The following is a 14,624-nucleotide window of genomic DNA, read 5'->3' on the forward strand; positions in this document are numbered from 1 at the left end:
GAATGCAATCTTTGCAAACAGTGGCTACAATGTTCATGGATTGATTTGAGTGAATTAAAACTGATTTTGCTTCAATTGTGTCTTGTATACTTCTATGAGAATATAAATAATTGAACAACTCTATAACTAGTTTCATTTGAGTCATTTGAACTAGTTGTGATAAAGATGAACAAGATTGATATGAAAGTGTTCATATGGATAACTTCGGTTAATTATTATTGAGCCAACAAAGTGTACAACTTTAGGTACTGTTACCCATATATAAATGAAGGCACATTTCATTTGTGTGTAACAATCTAAGACAATCTAACGGTTGAAATATATTAGCTTGACTCTAATAAGGTTTTGATCTAATGGTGAATATTGAATGCTTTGTTACCAAGGTAGCATCAATTGCAAACCCTGATTTGAAGACTATATAAGGGAGAGCTCTAGCAATTGGGAAACGTAATCCCCACACCTCATGTGTGATACTAGTTGCGACTAGAATCGATTCTCCTTTAACCTATGTTTTTCCTAAAACCATTATAGGTTAACGACTTAAAGACTTCATTGGGATTCTGAATCCAGACCCAACTATTTTCTCTGTAGTTGCGTGTTCTGATCTTAGTTATATCATATTGAGTATTATCTTCTCTAAGATTTGCTTGAGATTTAATCTATGATAGGTAAGATAAAAAAAAGTGATCAAAAAGCTCTTCGTCTCATTCTTTGTGATTCCACAATATCTTGTTCCGTTACCATACGGTTAAGATTATTGTGAGGTAATAACTATTACTATGTTGTTCTTCCGGAATATAAGTCTGGTGTATCAATTGGTTCATGTTCACCTTGATTTATCAAAAGATGAGACAAAAACTCGTAGGTATTTATGTGGGAGACAAATTTATTCAATAGACTTTTCTGTGTGAGACAGATTTGTTTATCAAGTCTTCGACTTTGGGTCGTAGCAACTCTTAGTTGTGGGTGAGATTAGCTAAGGGAATCAAGTGCGTAGATTCCTGCTGGGATTCAGAGGCGTAAGGAACGCGACTGTACCTTAATCAGTGTGAGATTGGTTAAGGATCAACTACATTCTAGTCTGAAGTTAACTTGTACTAGGCTAGAGTCTGAAGCGGCTCAATACAGTGTGGTGTTCAAATCTGGACTAGGTCCCAAGGTTTTTGTTATAGCATTTCTCGGTTGAACCAACCAAGCATTGGTATGTCAAGTTTGGTTGTCATATTTTAGTGAATCAAAACTCATGTTAAGAGTCTCTTGATTATGTACTAGAGTTAAACTTCGTATAGGTTATCTTGAAAGTAATAGGATATGAGACATTACAAGTATTGCGAAGTCTTGAAGATGTGAAGAAGCAAGGAGATACAACGACAACAATCATCCTTTCACTTGAGGTTAGTGATATTTGACTTGAACTGTTTCATTCCCTAACATATCTTTCAAGTCGTGCATATTGAAAACATAACTGTGAAGCATATATGAACTCCAGATAGACATAGTATTAAGGAATACAATATGAGGTTTATTTCTTAACCATTAAACTTTGTAGATAAGACATCCCTGTAATCATTTGAATGCTATTGTGATTATGTATGGGTATGAGGTGAGGATTTCATCCTAGGGAACAATGTTTACATGTGTTCTAAGGAAGTAAGTTCATAAACTTGTTTGTGAACCGAAAAGGAAATTGCCAGGAGTTATTGGTTTTGTTATTCATTGCATATCTTATAAACAACCAATATGTGTGATAGAGTATAACCGCTCACAACTTGTTATGTTCTTGGTAGAACTATTCACAAAGTCCTGACTTATGTATTGATATAACTTTTATTAGTAAAACCAATCTTAAGTAATCCCATGTGGTATGATCGGATTATGTCTGACCTTGGGGAAAGGGAAACGATCCTAGTAAGAGAAAGGGAACCGATCCTTCTAAGGGAAAGGGAATCGATCCTAGTAAGGGAAAGGGAACCGATCCTTGTAAGGGGTGCAGTACATCAAGGGGAACCGATCCTTGTATGGGGTGCAGCAAGGTTTATAGCAGAAAGGGGAACCGATCTTATGGACATGTGCAACACATATAACTTAGATACCATATATATGTGGGGAACCGATCCTAGTACCTAGTCAACCGAATCTTTGGGAAGCTAGTGTGACTATGCGTAGTACTCATATGGAGGTATAACCGAAACTTGTTTTGGTAGAACCGTTAAACCCATGATTGTGATTGAATGTTGGTTTGACCAATCACATAGTTCTTGAAAGTCAGATGAACCAATTCTAAACTTGTTTGGAAGTGTGGCAAATCGGTTTCAAGATTGTAAGTGTGAAAGAGAACTTACAAAGTAAAGATGTCGACAAACTTTGAACACGTGTTGTGAATGTTTATTTCTATAATTGTTCAAAGATATTCCTTAACGGCTAAGGGAAGAGAATCCCAGGATCGAAACATAAGTAAGTTAAGAATCTTTTAATTAAGGTTATTAATTTCATTTTGTAGGGAAATTACAGAATTAGTAATGTGCATTTACTAATTAGATTTTCCGAGAGATTTCGATCGTTATTTTTGGACAGAGATTTCCATGAATTATGGAAACCGAATTTTTTCTTTAATGAATATCTTGAGAATATTTTTGGTTTTGGAAATTGATAGGTTGTAGAATACATCCTATTTATTATCTATTGTTTATGCTTTCTCTGATATTTTTCTTATAAATTATGCATTTTACACATGTTTTGAGTTTTATAGCTACTTTGGAGTCATGCGGAAGAAAAAAAGAAGAATCACCCCATTTGAGCAAAAAGGACAAAATTGTAATCTCATGGGCGAACATTATCTGGAGCCCAGTCAAGGTTAAGGGGTAACTCTGTTTGGAGAAGGACTAAATACAGTCAAGTTAAGGTTAAGGGGTTGCCAATTTGGGTAGCCCTTATAGATGTGTGGGTCGTTAGTACCTACTATGCCCTAACCCTACATCTCGAGAGCCTCTCATTCATTTCAATCATTTTTACCTGAAAGAGAGAGAAGTAAAAGCAGCGGCTGCTGCTGTTGCAATCAAGAGAGGACATCAAGAACAGAGATAGTCGAGAAATCATGATGTTGCTGATTCTTCTCCCTTCTTTTCCAAAGTGAACCCAATCATTGATTTAAGAGTTCTACTATTCTAAGTAGCGCCAACCGGCAACTACCAATCTCACATCACAACTCCAAAATTGACTAGCTAGATAAAAAGCAAGTCTATTATATTTGCTCACCACTAAATGTTTGCCTTCGTTTTTCCTTTCCATGTTTTGGCTGAGTGGCCAGTCAGACAGACATTCATGTTAAAATCTTGAATTTCGTTTTTACCAATAACAGATGCAGATAACAATTCCAACTTGTGAAACTCGCCTATTTTTTTAATCACTGATAAAATAATATTTTATACACGTTTGTTTTTTTAAGGCAATCACAGAGGAAATGATCAAGAAACTGATATTGGCTTAGATTTTCTATTATACGTAGGGACAAGAATGCCTTTACCTTTTTTTGGGTCAAGTCTTAGTCTACTATAAAATGATGTCTCTCTCGATTCCTTTCTCTCTACCTAAACTTGCTGCAAAGCACAAACTTATTATTCTTTAGCTTTTGCAGTTGGTTTCTCATTGTCCTTTCCACTCCTGTTCTTTCTTCTTCTCTTTGGAAAATTACATCTGAGATTATCATAGTTTGATCATCATCATCATCAGATATGTGTCTCACTGAGGTTTTCGGCAAGTGTTTGGGATTAAAAGAAGATGAAAGAGATAATGATCCAAACAGGCAAACAGTCAAGGTTAAAGGAACAGTTGTTTTGATGAAGAAAAATACACTGGATGTGACCGATTACGGTGCTTCTATACTTGATCGTGTTCATGAGATATGTGGTAAAGGTGTTTCTTTACAGCTTATCAGTTCTGATAATGGTGACCCAGGTAATAATAATCATGTATATTATTAACTCGTGATTAAAAAGATCGAAGGTCAAATTATTTCTTGTTAAAAATATAAACCACTTTTACCTCAACTGTCATGGGATGATCATCATACCTTACAATTTAAGGTTAAATTGCATGCAAACATGCGGGGTTGTATAAACAGCTTTAGGCCATATGACAACATACATGAGAACTCAACAAGTCATTACCAATTGGAAAGGAGTTTATTCTGATCCACCACCATATGTAATGGAGTTTTGTATTGTAGAAGGTTGATAAGTTTTGTTTTGGGCTGATGTCTGGAGTAGATTTGATACCTTTCTATCTTCTAATCAAAATATAAAAAATGAAAAAGAGAAAACACCTTGGAATTAAGAAAACAAATTTAGTGCGTCTTTCTTTTTTGAAGCATAAATTTAGTGCATCTAGCCTGCCAAGCATAAATATATACTTTGTCAGACTAGACATATCATATGGGCAACCATGTCTAACTAGTAACTACAACTGTTTGAGCTCATCCTAAATTAACTGTGGTGTCTGAAAATATGGGTGCGTTTCAGATGCCCCTTGCTATTTTTTAAAAAACATTTACTCCCTCCGTACATATTATATAGGCGTAGTTTAAAGATTTTGTAGTACCATCAGATAGGCGGAGTTACACTTCCAAAATTATTTTTTCCACATACTCTCTTATTAATGATGCATGAGTATCATACATTCTAATTTTACATGTGAGATAGAGATATATAAAATAATATTTATATTGGAACAAGGTAAGAATAAATTTAAAAAGTAGAAGGAAATTTATGAAAACTAAACATTTTCTTATTCTAAGAGAATACTACTTCTCGGCCGATATAATAGGTACGGAGGGAGTATATTTTTTGGGTGAAGTTCTGTAAGGTCAATGGTATTATCAGTTATCACCCAATGAATTTATCATTTTATTACTACAATAATACTGATCTCTTGACTTTTTATCTGGGTAGATGAATAAGTTTTTAAGTTCTGTTTCTATCTTCTTCTTTTTTTTTTGTAGTTTGAGAATATGTGGCTGCTTTCTTTTAAGCTTTTTGTTTTTGATAATGTCACACATAATAGTAGAAATAGAAAAAATTCTTATGACATTGTTTATGGGTCCTATGGGTATGATTTTCCAGAAGTCTACAAGTCTAAGATGTTTGTAAGCAAAATTCTATTAATACTTGGCAAAAAAATGGATTTCTTGACTGTAGACTTCTTGACTTGACTTCAGTAATTGCCTACCATTGTTACTGTATTATTTAACGAGGAAGGGTTCATGGACACTCTTAGATGGACAAGGTCAGATAAGATTTGTGCCATTTTCTCTGCAAAATCTACATGACACTGAATTTTAAGTGTAATATTTTGATAATATGTTCCTCTTATAAGACTTTACATTCTTACAAAAAAAATGAACTCAGTTCGGGAAAGCAAATCTCATTATTTAACTGTTGATGATTGTTAGTTCATTATCGTACCATTGATTGCAGAAAATGAAATGCGAGAAAAGGTTGGCAAAGAAGCCCATTTGGAAGAATGGGTGAAGAAGATAACGTCATTGACCGCTGGATTATCAGAATTTCATGTCACATTTGAATGGGATGAATCCATCGGAACTCCTGGTGCTTTTTTCATCAAGAATTTTCACCATAGTGATTTCTTTCTCAAAACCTTAGTCCTAGAAGATGTGCCAGGGTGCGGTCCTATTCACTTTGTAATTCTTGGGTTTACCCTTCGAAACATTACAAACAACCTCGGATTTTCTTTTCTAACCAGGTAATTTCATAATCCCAAGATTTCATATATAACATAATTGTAGTTGTTGTAATTAATGTATGGCTTATGATTAATGCAGAGTTATCTGACAAGTAAAACACCAGAACCTTTACGTAAATACAGGGAAAGTGAGCTCAAAATTCTCAGAGGAGAAGGACTTTCATCTGGTGAACTTCAGGCATGGGATCGAGTTTACGACTATGCAGTCTACAATGATTTGGGAATTAACCGTCCAGTTCTCGGAAATTCACCCGAGTTGCCTTACCCTCGGCGAGGAAAGACAGGACGGAAACCAACAAAGAAAGGTCTCACATTTTATCCCTTGTTTCTAATGTGTAGATTTCAGTGAATGTTAATGTGAATCCCAACTGATTACCATTTTATTGATTTGAATTACAGATCCTAACTACGAAACTCGAATGTTCCTACTGAACCTGAACATTTATGTTCCAAGAGATGAAAAGTTTAGTCAGTTGAAGTTCTCGGATTTTCTGGCATATGCGGTGAAGGCAGTGGGTCAGGTCATTCGTCCAGAAATAAAAGCAATTTTTGACAAAACACCCAATGAATTCGATACCTTTGACGATGTGCTGCATCTGTACAAAGGATACCAAGGACGGCCTAAAAACTCCAATTTATTGAATTCAAGTTGTGGAATCAACTTGCAGTTGATTAAAGAAGTCTTTCGTTCTGATGGCGCGAAACCCCTCAAATTTCCAAAGCCTGAAGTGATCCAAGGTATTTACATGTGTGCATTTAATTGTTCATTTTGTTTATCCATGCGCAGTTAAGCTAATTTTTCAAGCTGACTCAATGGTTTGCTTACAGCGGATGAATTTGCTTGGAGGACGGACGAAGAATTCGGACGAGAAATGCTTGCAGGAGTTAACCCTGTTTCCATTAGCCGTCTCAAGGTAAATACAAATCTAAATGCGTATGTTATTATTTCGGTAAATTGCACACAATAACATCTGACATTAATGGTGGTTCCTGTCTGTCTGAATAACGATCTACAGGAGTTTCCGCCAACTAGTACACTTGATCCTGTACTGTACGGAGACCACACCAGCTCGATAACCGAAGAACACATCGAGAAGAACTTAAATGGGATGACAGTGAAAATGGTATTAGCAACAAATTTTCCTATGTCTGTCATTCTCTAGATTTCTAGCTAACCAAGATGTTGAAACTTTTTTTCTTTCGGCTAGGCATTGGAGAAGAATAAGTTGTTCATATTAGATCATCATGACGAACTGATCCCATACTTAAATCGGATAAACACGACGGGGACGAAAACATATGCTACCAGAACACTCCTCTTGCTGCAAGATGATGGGACCTTAAAGCCTTTGGCTATAGAGCTGAGTCTAGTGCATCCTGATGGCGAGATCCATGGTGCTTACAATGAGGTCTACACACCCGTTCAAGAAGGTGTTGAGGGTTCAATCTGGCAGCTGGCCAAAGCTTACGCGGCTGTGAATGACTCTGGTGTTCATCAACTCATCAGCCATTGGTACTATTATTTGACTGCAAATCATTTTTGTAGTTGTTATCCCTATACCTTGGTTCATAATGGATATTAATTGCTAGTTTTACTGGATTCTTTTTTTGCAGGTTGTTTACGCATGCTGTGATTGAGCCATTCATAATTGCTACTAATAGGCACCTAAGTGCTCTCCACCCAATCTATAAGCTTCTGCAACCTCATTACCGAGATACTATGAATATCAACGCTTTGGCTCGTCATATTCTCATTAACGCGGACAGTTTTGTTGAGAGAACTGTTTTTCCATCAAAATTTGCCATGGAGATGTCAGCTACGATTTATAAAGGATGGAATTTCACAGAACAGGCACTCCCACAAAATCTCCTTAAAAGGTAATTTATAAGCATGGAATTTATTGGCCATGCTAGCAGTTCCTTGTTGGACTCATGGATCTTTGATATATACACCTTTGTTTTCTTTCGATAACTTAATAATCTTTTGCTTTTTTCAGAGGCATTGCAGTTGAAGACTCGAGCAAACCACATGGATTACGTTTATTGATAGAAGACTATCCATTTGCAGTGGACGGACTTGAGATATGGTCAGCAATTGAGAAATGGGCGCATGAATATTGCTCATTCTACTACCCAAGCGATGACTTGATCCTAGGTGATACAGAACTGCAATCATGGTGGGAGGATCTCAGAACCCAAGGCCACGGTGACTTGAAAGACGAACCATGGTGGCCAAACATGCAAACCTTGTCAGAGTTAACTCAATCATGCACCACAATCATATGGATAGCTTCAGCTCTCCATACAGCAGTGAACTTCGGACAATACCCATACGCAGGTTACCTTCCAAATCGTCCAACCATGAGCAGACGATTCATGCCGAAGCGAGGGGAACCTGCGTATGATGAACTTGAGAAGAATCCAGATGCAGTTTTCTTGAAAACCATCACTAGTCAGTTGCAGACACTTCTTGGAGTATCTCTCATAGAAATTTTGTCAAAACATTCCGCTGATGAGATATTTCTTGGACAGAGAGACTGCGCTGATCATTGGACAAAAGATACAGCAATAGTTGAAGAATTTAAGAGATTTGGCGAGAAGTTGGTGAAAATTGAGAACACAATTATGGAAATGAACAATGATGAGCAATTGAAGAATAGAGTTGGGCCTGTGAAAATGCCATATACTTTGTTGTGCCCCTACCCTTTGCCGACTGACACTCTTGGACTCACCGGGAGGGGAATACCGAACAGTGTGTCCATATAAGGAGAACACTTGGTTTGCATATTCAATTCTTGTTTTGTGTAGTGATTCTTTTGGATTTGTTGTTTTTTTTCTTCTTTTGATTGTTCATTTTCAATCTTGTGGTAAATTGAAGACCACGTTTGTGAAGGTTCTTCATGGATATTTTGCTTGTGACCTTTATATTCTGATGCAGACGTCAATATTTCACGATGCAGTAGTCATTACTTCTTGCTTTCACATGTATGCAAACTGTTAGAAAAAAAAAATCACACTGAAGAAGTTAGGAGTGGCAAGGGTTGATGGTTTGATGGCAGAGAAGGTTTTGTGTCTAGTCTTACTGCATTTAACAACACTAGTAAACCAGTAATTCCACCCGATACCAGTAGAAAGTCTCACTGGCTCACTGATAAGCAAATTGCTTGCATGACAACAGGTCAATCAACATACTCACAATATCGACTCGGTCAACATCAACCAGATCAACTCATCTGACATCTCACTGCTGTTGGAAAGTTCAGTACACAATCTACTTGCAGAAAGTTAACAAGATCCAATCCCTTCTAGCAGCTAAACAGTATCCAGAAGAGTTCTGACTAAAATTTTGGGAGATGAACCCCACAGGTATCACTTAAGATGTTTTTACTCAAAGTATACCGTGCATGCTTTCCCAAAGTCATTACTCATTTACATCACTAGCAGTCTCTAAAGTTGGGCATAGATTGCAGGCAGCCAACTAACATCACATAGTACATGGTATCCTCTCGTTGGATTCCACCTTTAACGCGGACGCCACTACTAATATGTCAGAATTTAGCAGGTCTGGGAATTCTAATTCAGAAAGATGCAGATTTGTGACAGCCAATAGAATACTTCATGCAGTTTAAGCCTGGGTGTTGCTACAAAAATGCACTTAGCTCACCAACAAGGATGGCAACAGAAGGACTTTAAAGCTGATAACAAAACTAGCTTTGAAATTATTACAGGTATATCTGTATCCTGGTCATTCTTGTGTATGTGTCCCTAGAGTGTGTAACAATAAAGCAGCAGATGCACTTACAAAACAAGTGAAAAATTTGAACTCATAGAACAAACATGGTGGCTCCATCCACCTGGTTTTCTAAGTAATCAGTTAGTCTATGATGTACATTATCTGCAGTAATCAATGAGTGTTTTGATCTGTCAAAAAACAAATAAATATAAACCACGCAAATGAAATTCACAGGACTTTAACTAAGCCAAAAAGGGTACACCCCCTGCTAGGCAGTGCCAGGGGTGGGAAGTCCAGGCATTCCGCCTGCTACAGCATCAAACATTGCACTTAATTTGCATAAGATAATGTTCAGGTTTGGTGTTTTAAATGACAGCTCATAGTTGCTTATGGTTCTGCTTCTTTATCTCTACTGTGATAATCGGTGGAACTACATAACCAGGTGAATTTGAAATAGCAATACATGCAAAATTCGATAGACTCATCGTCTCATAATAAATACCATCACCATCTGGCAATATATCATCAAAGCTAAACTTCAAATCTCAAATTAAATTTTTATACTTTGCTGTTTAACAAGTTCAAAAAACCAGATGCTAATTTAGAGTCTTACTTATTCCATTTAAACAACATATATAAACTGTTACATCATATGAGATGACAGAAGAGGTAAACTCTCCCTACACATATATTCTGTGCCTCATGTTTGTACTTCCGATCCTTAGAAGACATCAGGATGGAAATGCCCAGAGATGGAGTTGTTTTGTGTAGCCTGTCTCAGATGTATCGTAAGTGCATAGTTGTTTACCTGAAAAATACATGAAACTATGAGATTTTCCATCCACAAGAATCTATCCAAGTAAGCAGATACAGTTCAGAATATGTCCATCCAGGAGGTTGGTATTCACCAATTTTGATTTTTTTTTTTTTTTTTTTTTTGAAGCATGCCAACTTTAATATGTAACTACTAAAACAAGTAACAAGTGATTTTAGTTTCAGTCAGCACATTCAAAAAAGCTTGGAGTTCGCATTATTTTAATGCTGACACTTACCCAGCCATCCCACCTTGTATTTTGAATGCTGTCTTATATATAATCTACCAGGTATCTAGAAGTTCTTATCTTTCTTTTTATTATGGTTCATCAAAATGTTAAAAAAATCAAAACTATCCATTTTGTGGGTGGGGCAACACATTAAACTAAATGTCAAAATAAAAGTAAGGTGTGTGCGTGCAATAAGCTACTCCCTCTTATGCATAAGATCAAGCACCCATTACAACCCATATTCTACCATGGTAGCGCTTATCTGTACACCTGCTCTGTTGGACTTTATGGGAAATTCAAGTGCTCATTTGGTGTCCAACGGCTCTGTAGGTCAGAATTACATAAAGATCTTACAGGTCAGGATTACAGCATCTCCAAGAGACTCGATATAAGCCTAGCTATATCCTAAAGTTTAATCAGCTACTAAGCTCAGCCTAAACAAGTGTTGATTCTGTTTTATCCACATGTTACTTAGAAAAAAGTTAGAACTAACTCATAAAGTTCACTCTAGATCCTAGCCTTCTATTTCAAGTTTCATCCAAAGGTGCTCTTACAATAATACTAAGATTTTTTGTGCATTGGAGCTCTACATGATGATGAAATACATTAATTTATGTATGTATCTCTGTGTGTGTGTGTGTGAGAGAGAGAGAGAGAGGACCTCAAGCGTTCTTAATTGCTCCTGATACTGAGCCACAAGCTGCTTCAACTGCTGCAGCTCTTGGGTCGTGCCATCATACTCTTTTTGACGCTCATGTTGGATACTTACAGCTCGCTTGAGGATAGTGTTTTCTCGGATCAGAGTTTCCAATTGTTGCTTCAGCATCGCGTACTCCTAAAAAACGCACCACTTGTTACAAAAGAAAACTTCACAAGTGTAGTGCATGGGAAATAATAAAACCAATTGATAGGAATTACACTATCCAAATACTAATTATCAATAAGTTGAAGAACACCTTTTGAGAATTTCCTGTTGCCTCCATACTAGCGTGGGAGCGGATAGACTTCTCCAAAACCTCCAGCAACCTGGAGGCACGAGCTTTTGCATCATCCACGCTAGATGCACTCGTCATCTCTCGCACAAACAACTCGACCCATTCTGAGCCGTTTTTCGGAAGGCCGTCTTGAGGCAATGAATGTTGAGAAGATGCATCATCTCCAGGAGTGACTTCTAGACATACCAACAACACATAGCAATTACAAAAGAGAAAGCATTTGAAGACCTTGAAACCCTAACACTGCACATTTCTGAGGGTAACCTACAATGTGGGAAGACAATACGTCGACAGATGTTGAAAACTTACACGAACTATTGCTTTCATACAATTAACCTTGATGCAAACTGAATGAAATGGTTTAAGAAGTTACTTATATGTTTATATTCCTTATAAGTACATGGAATAGAACATGCGAGACAGATTTCTCAGACTTCACATTAACCTAACTCTCCCTGCTACCACAACGCTTAAAAGGGGATCATGTTCTTCATTCAGAATGTATCAATTATAAGCCACAAAAGAATAACATAAATCATTTCCATTTATGATACTTCAATCTCAGAAAAGTTGAGCATGATAACATCAAATAGAAGGGTATACGACGGTACTAGAAAGACTAATAATAGAAGATCTAAAGGTATTTATACTCTTTATATATTTATCATTTTAAACCACAAACAGAACTTGAGAAACTTGTTATCTACTTTCAAGATGAAAAAGTAAAGCAATTTTAGACAAGGCAAAAGAGTCAATCTGGAGGTTTACCCAAACTAAGTTAAACATAACTAAAAATAGTTCTGACTTAGTTAAAAGTTTTTAGGTTGAGAGAATAAAAAAAATTTCAAACCAAGACAACATAGAGCAGTACATACCTTGTGATGGTAAATCAGCCCTTTCAGCAGCAGATCCTGAGTTGATTTCAACAGATCCTAAGCGAAGTTCATTTAAACTCTTGATAGCAGAATCCAAATCATCACCGCATTCTTGGAGCGCTCTCTCGAGAAGCTGGAAATTTATCCAAATAGATTTAGTTTACAGGTATATAATAATAATAATAATAATAATAATAATAATAAAAATACTGATAAACTACAAGCTTTGAGGGGCTAAACCCCTTTCTTTTGACCCAAGTTAACAGTGAAACAATGATAAAACTAAAACTTGAATTTTAAGAATCTATAGTACTGAGTAGCAATCATACGGGGATAAGCAATTAAAGAGACATCTGAAATACATCCAAGATAATAAGCCATACTTAATCGCAAAACAACTAGGCACCATCAAAAGATAACCAAACCCGAGAATGTGAAGCAGTAAGGTTATGAACACAATGAAGCATAGCAAACCAAGAAAACTAGACAAGGCTAAACTTCATATAACCTCGAAAGGAAGTGCTCTGTGGTGTGTGTTTTTTTTAAGCATAAGTGATCTGTGTTAAAATCACCTAAACCAATTGAAAGACAAATTTAATGAAAGAAGACTAACTATACTCCTTGTAACCAAAATCCCTTAGTATATAGCTAGCATAATCAAATCATGAGTAATCCGTAAGCTAGGTGAATCGAATCATCAAAGAAAGAATATTTTCCATTCACAAAACTTCGTCACGATTATTCACCCACAACAACATAAAGAAATGGATCAGATATATCTACAAGTGGCAAGTTTGAAGTGTTAAACCCCTTTCTGTTGATCCAAGTTAACACTGAAAGAATGATATAACTAAAATATGATTTTTAGTATGAGTAGCAATAATACAGAGATAGGCAATTAAAGAGACATCTGAAACGTAAAACCACTGACAAACAAACAACAGACACCCAAGATAATAAGCCATAATCATTAAACATCTAGGCATCATCTATGATAATCAAACGCGATAATATAACACAATGAAGGAAAGCAGAACAAACCAAGAAAAATTAGACAACGCAAAACACATCAGATAACTTGATACTAGCTTTAAAACACCTCAACGAATACAAAGACAAATCTAATGAAGGGAAATTAAATATACTCCTTGTAACCAAAACCCCTTGGTATAACCATAATCAAATCATGAGTAATCCGTAAATTAGGTCAATCAAATATCAAAGAAGGAATATTTCCCATTCACAAAACTTCTTCAAGATTATTCACCCAAAACAACCTAAATAAATGAATCAGATAAATGAAAAATGAATCTACAGAAAAATCAAATCATTTCACATTAAAGCTTCAAATATAAGTAATATAAAACCCTAGTTCACAATCCTCAGCAATAAATCAAACAATTCAACATAATAATCAATAAGAACTGAAACCCCTTCGTACAGAAACCAATCAAGAGAGAGAAATTATACCTCTTTGTCCATACCAGGGAAGATCGATATGAGATGATCAAGTGCAGCAGCAGCAGCAGCAGCAACAGAATTATTATTATTATCAGAAGGTAAAATAAAGGTAGATGATGAGGAATGAGAAAATGGATTAATATTAGTCGGAGAAAATCGAATTGGAGAAGTAGAAGAACAGCGGAGCCTCTTAGAAGATGGAGGAGATGTTGCTGAAATTTCTTCAAAGAAGGATCTTCTCTTTCCACACACAATAGCAGACATGTTGGGTTAGGGGTCTGCTCCCAATTCTGATTTCTCTGCAATTTTTTTTCACTTTTCTTTCAATCAATCAATCGATTAATCCTTTGATTATATTCTTTGTTTCTCTTAAATTAAATTCCGATTGTAACTTTTGAATCTTCTTCTTCTCCAAGAGAACAAGTTTTTAATTTAGTCTCTGAAACTTATGTCTGAAGCAGGCTTCAAACGAAACCCTTTCGGCTTTCTTTATAAACACAACAATAATAATACGGATGAATGGATATATTTATCTGGCTAATTTGAGGCCGCGCCCACTAGATGCGTCTCGGCCGCCGAAGCCGGTCTGGTCACATATTTTAATTACGTGGTCCCTCTTTATTTTCTGACACCTATTTAACTAAAAAAATTTCTCCTTAAAATCCCTGTAACTGCTCCATCTTTTAAGAAAAAATAATCAGTTGAAAAAAAGAAAAAAGATGAACAGTTAGGTAATAAAACAGTCTTTCAAAAAATTACC

The 14,624-nt window shown here is 36.1% G+C and overlaps 1 protein-coding gene and 1 pseudogene across 2 annotated transcripts; one reads left to right on the plus strand and one right to left on the minus strand.

The window, feature by feature from the left end:
• Window positions 1–3,609: 3,609 nt before the first annotated feature.
• On the plus strand, window positions 3,610–8,712 carry LOC113348394 (annotated as a pseudogene).
• Window positions 8,713–10,008: 1,296 nt separating this feature from the next.
• LOC113348395 lies at window positions 10,009–14,369 on the minus strand. Of its 2 annotated transcripts, none has more exons than XM_026592148.1 (5): window positions 13,874–14,369; window positions 12,404–12,536; window positions 11,490–11,701; window positions 11,195–11,368; window positions 10,009–10,298 (listed from the first exon to the last, which is right to left on the minus strand). In XM_026592148.1, the coding sequence occupies exons 1-5, from the start codon at window positions 14,126–14,128 to the stop codon at window positions 10,212–10,214; spliced, it is 861 nt and encodes a 286-aa protein (XP_026447933.1). In that variant the 5' UTR covers window positions 14,129–14,369; the 3' UTR covers window positions 10,009–10,211. The 2 variants fall into 2 exon arrangements, with proteins under 2 accessions (XP_026447933.1, XP_026447932.1); XM_026592147.1 differs by having other exon boundaries at window positions 11,490–11,704; window positions 13,874–14,368.
• Window positions 14,370–14,624: the final 255 nt, after the last annotated feature.

This window comes from Papaver somniferum, chromosome 2, assembly GCF_003573695.1.
Source record: "Papaver somniferum cultivar HN1 chromosome 2, ASM357369v1, whole genome shotgun sequence".
Classification (NCBI taxonomy): Eukaryota; Viridiplantae; Streptophyta; class Magnoliopsida; order Ranunculales; family Papaveraceae; genus Papaver; species Papaver somniferum.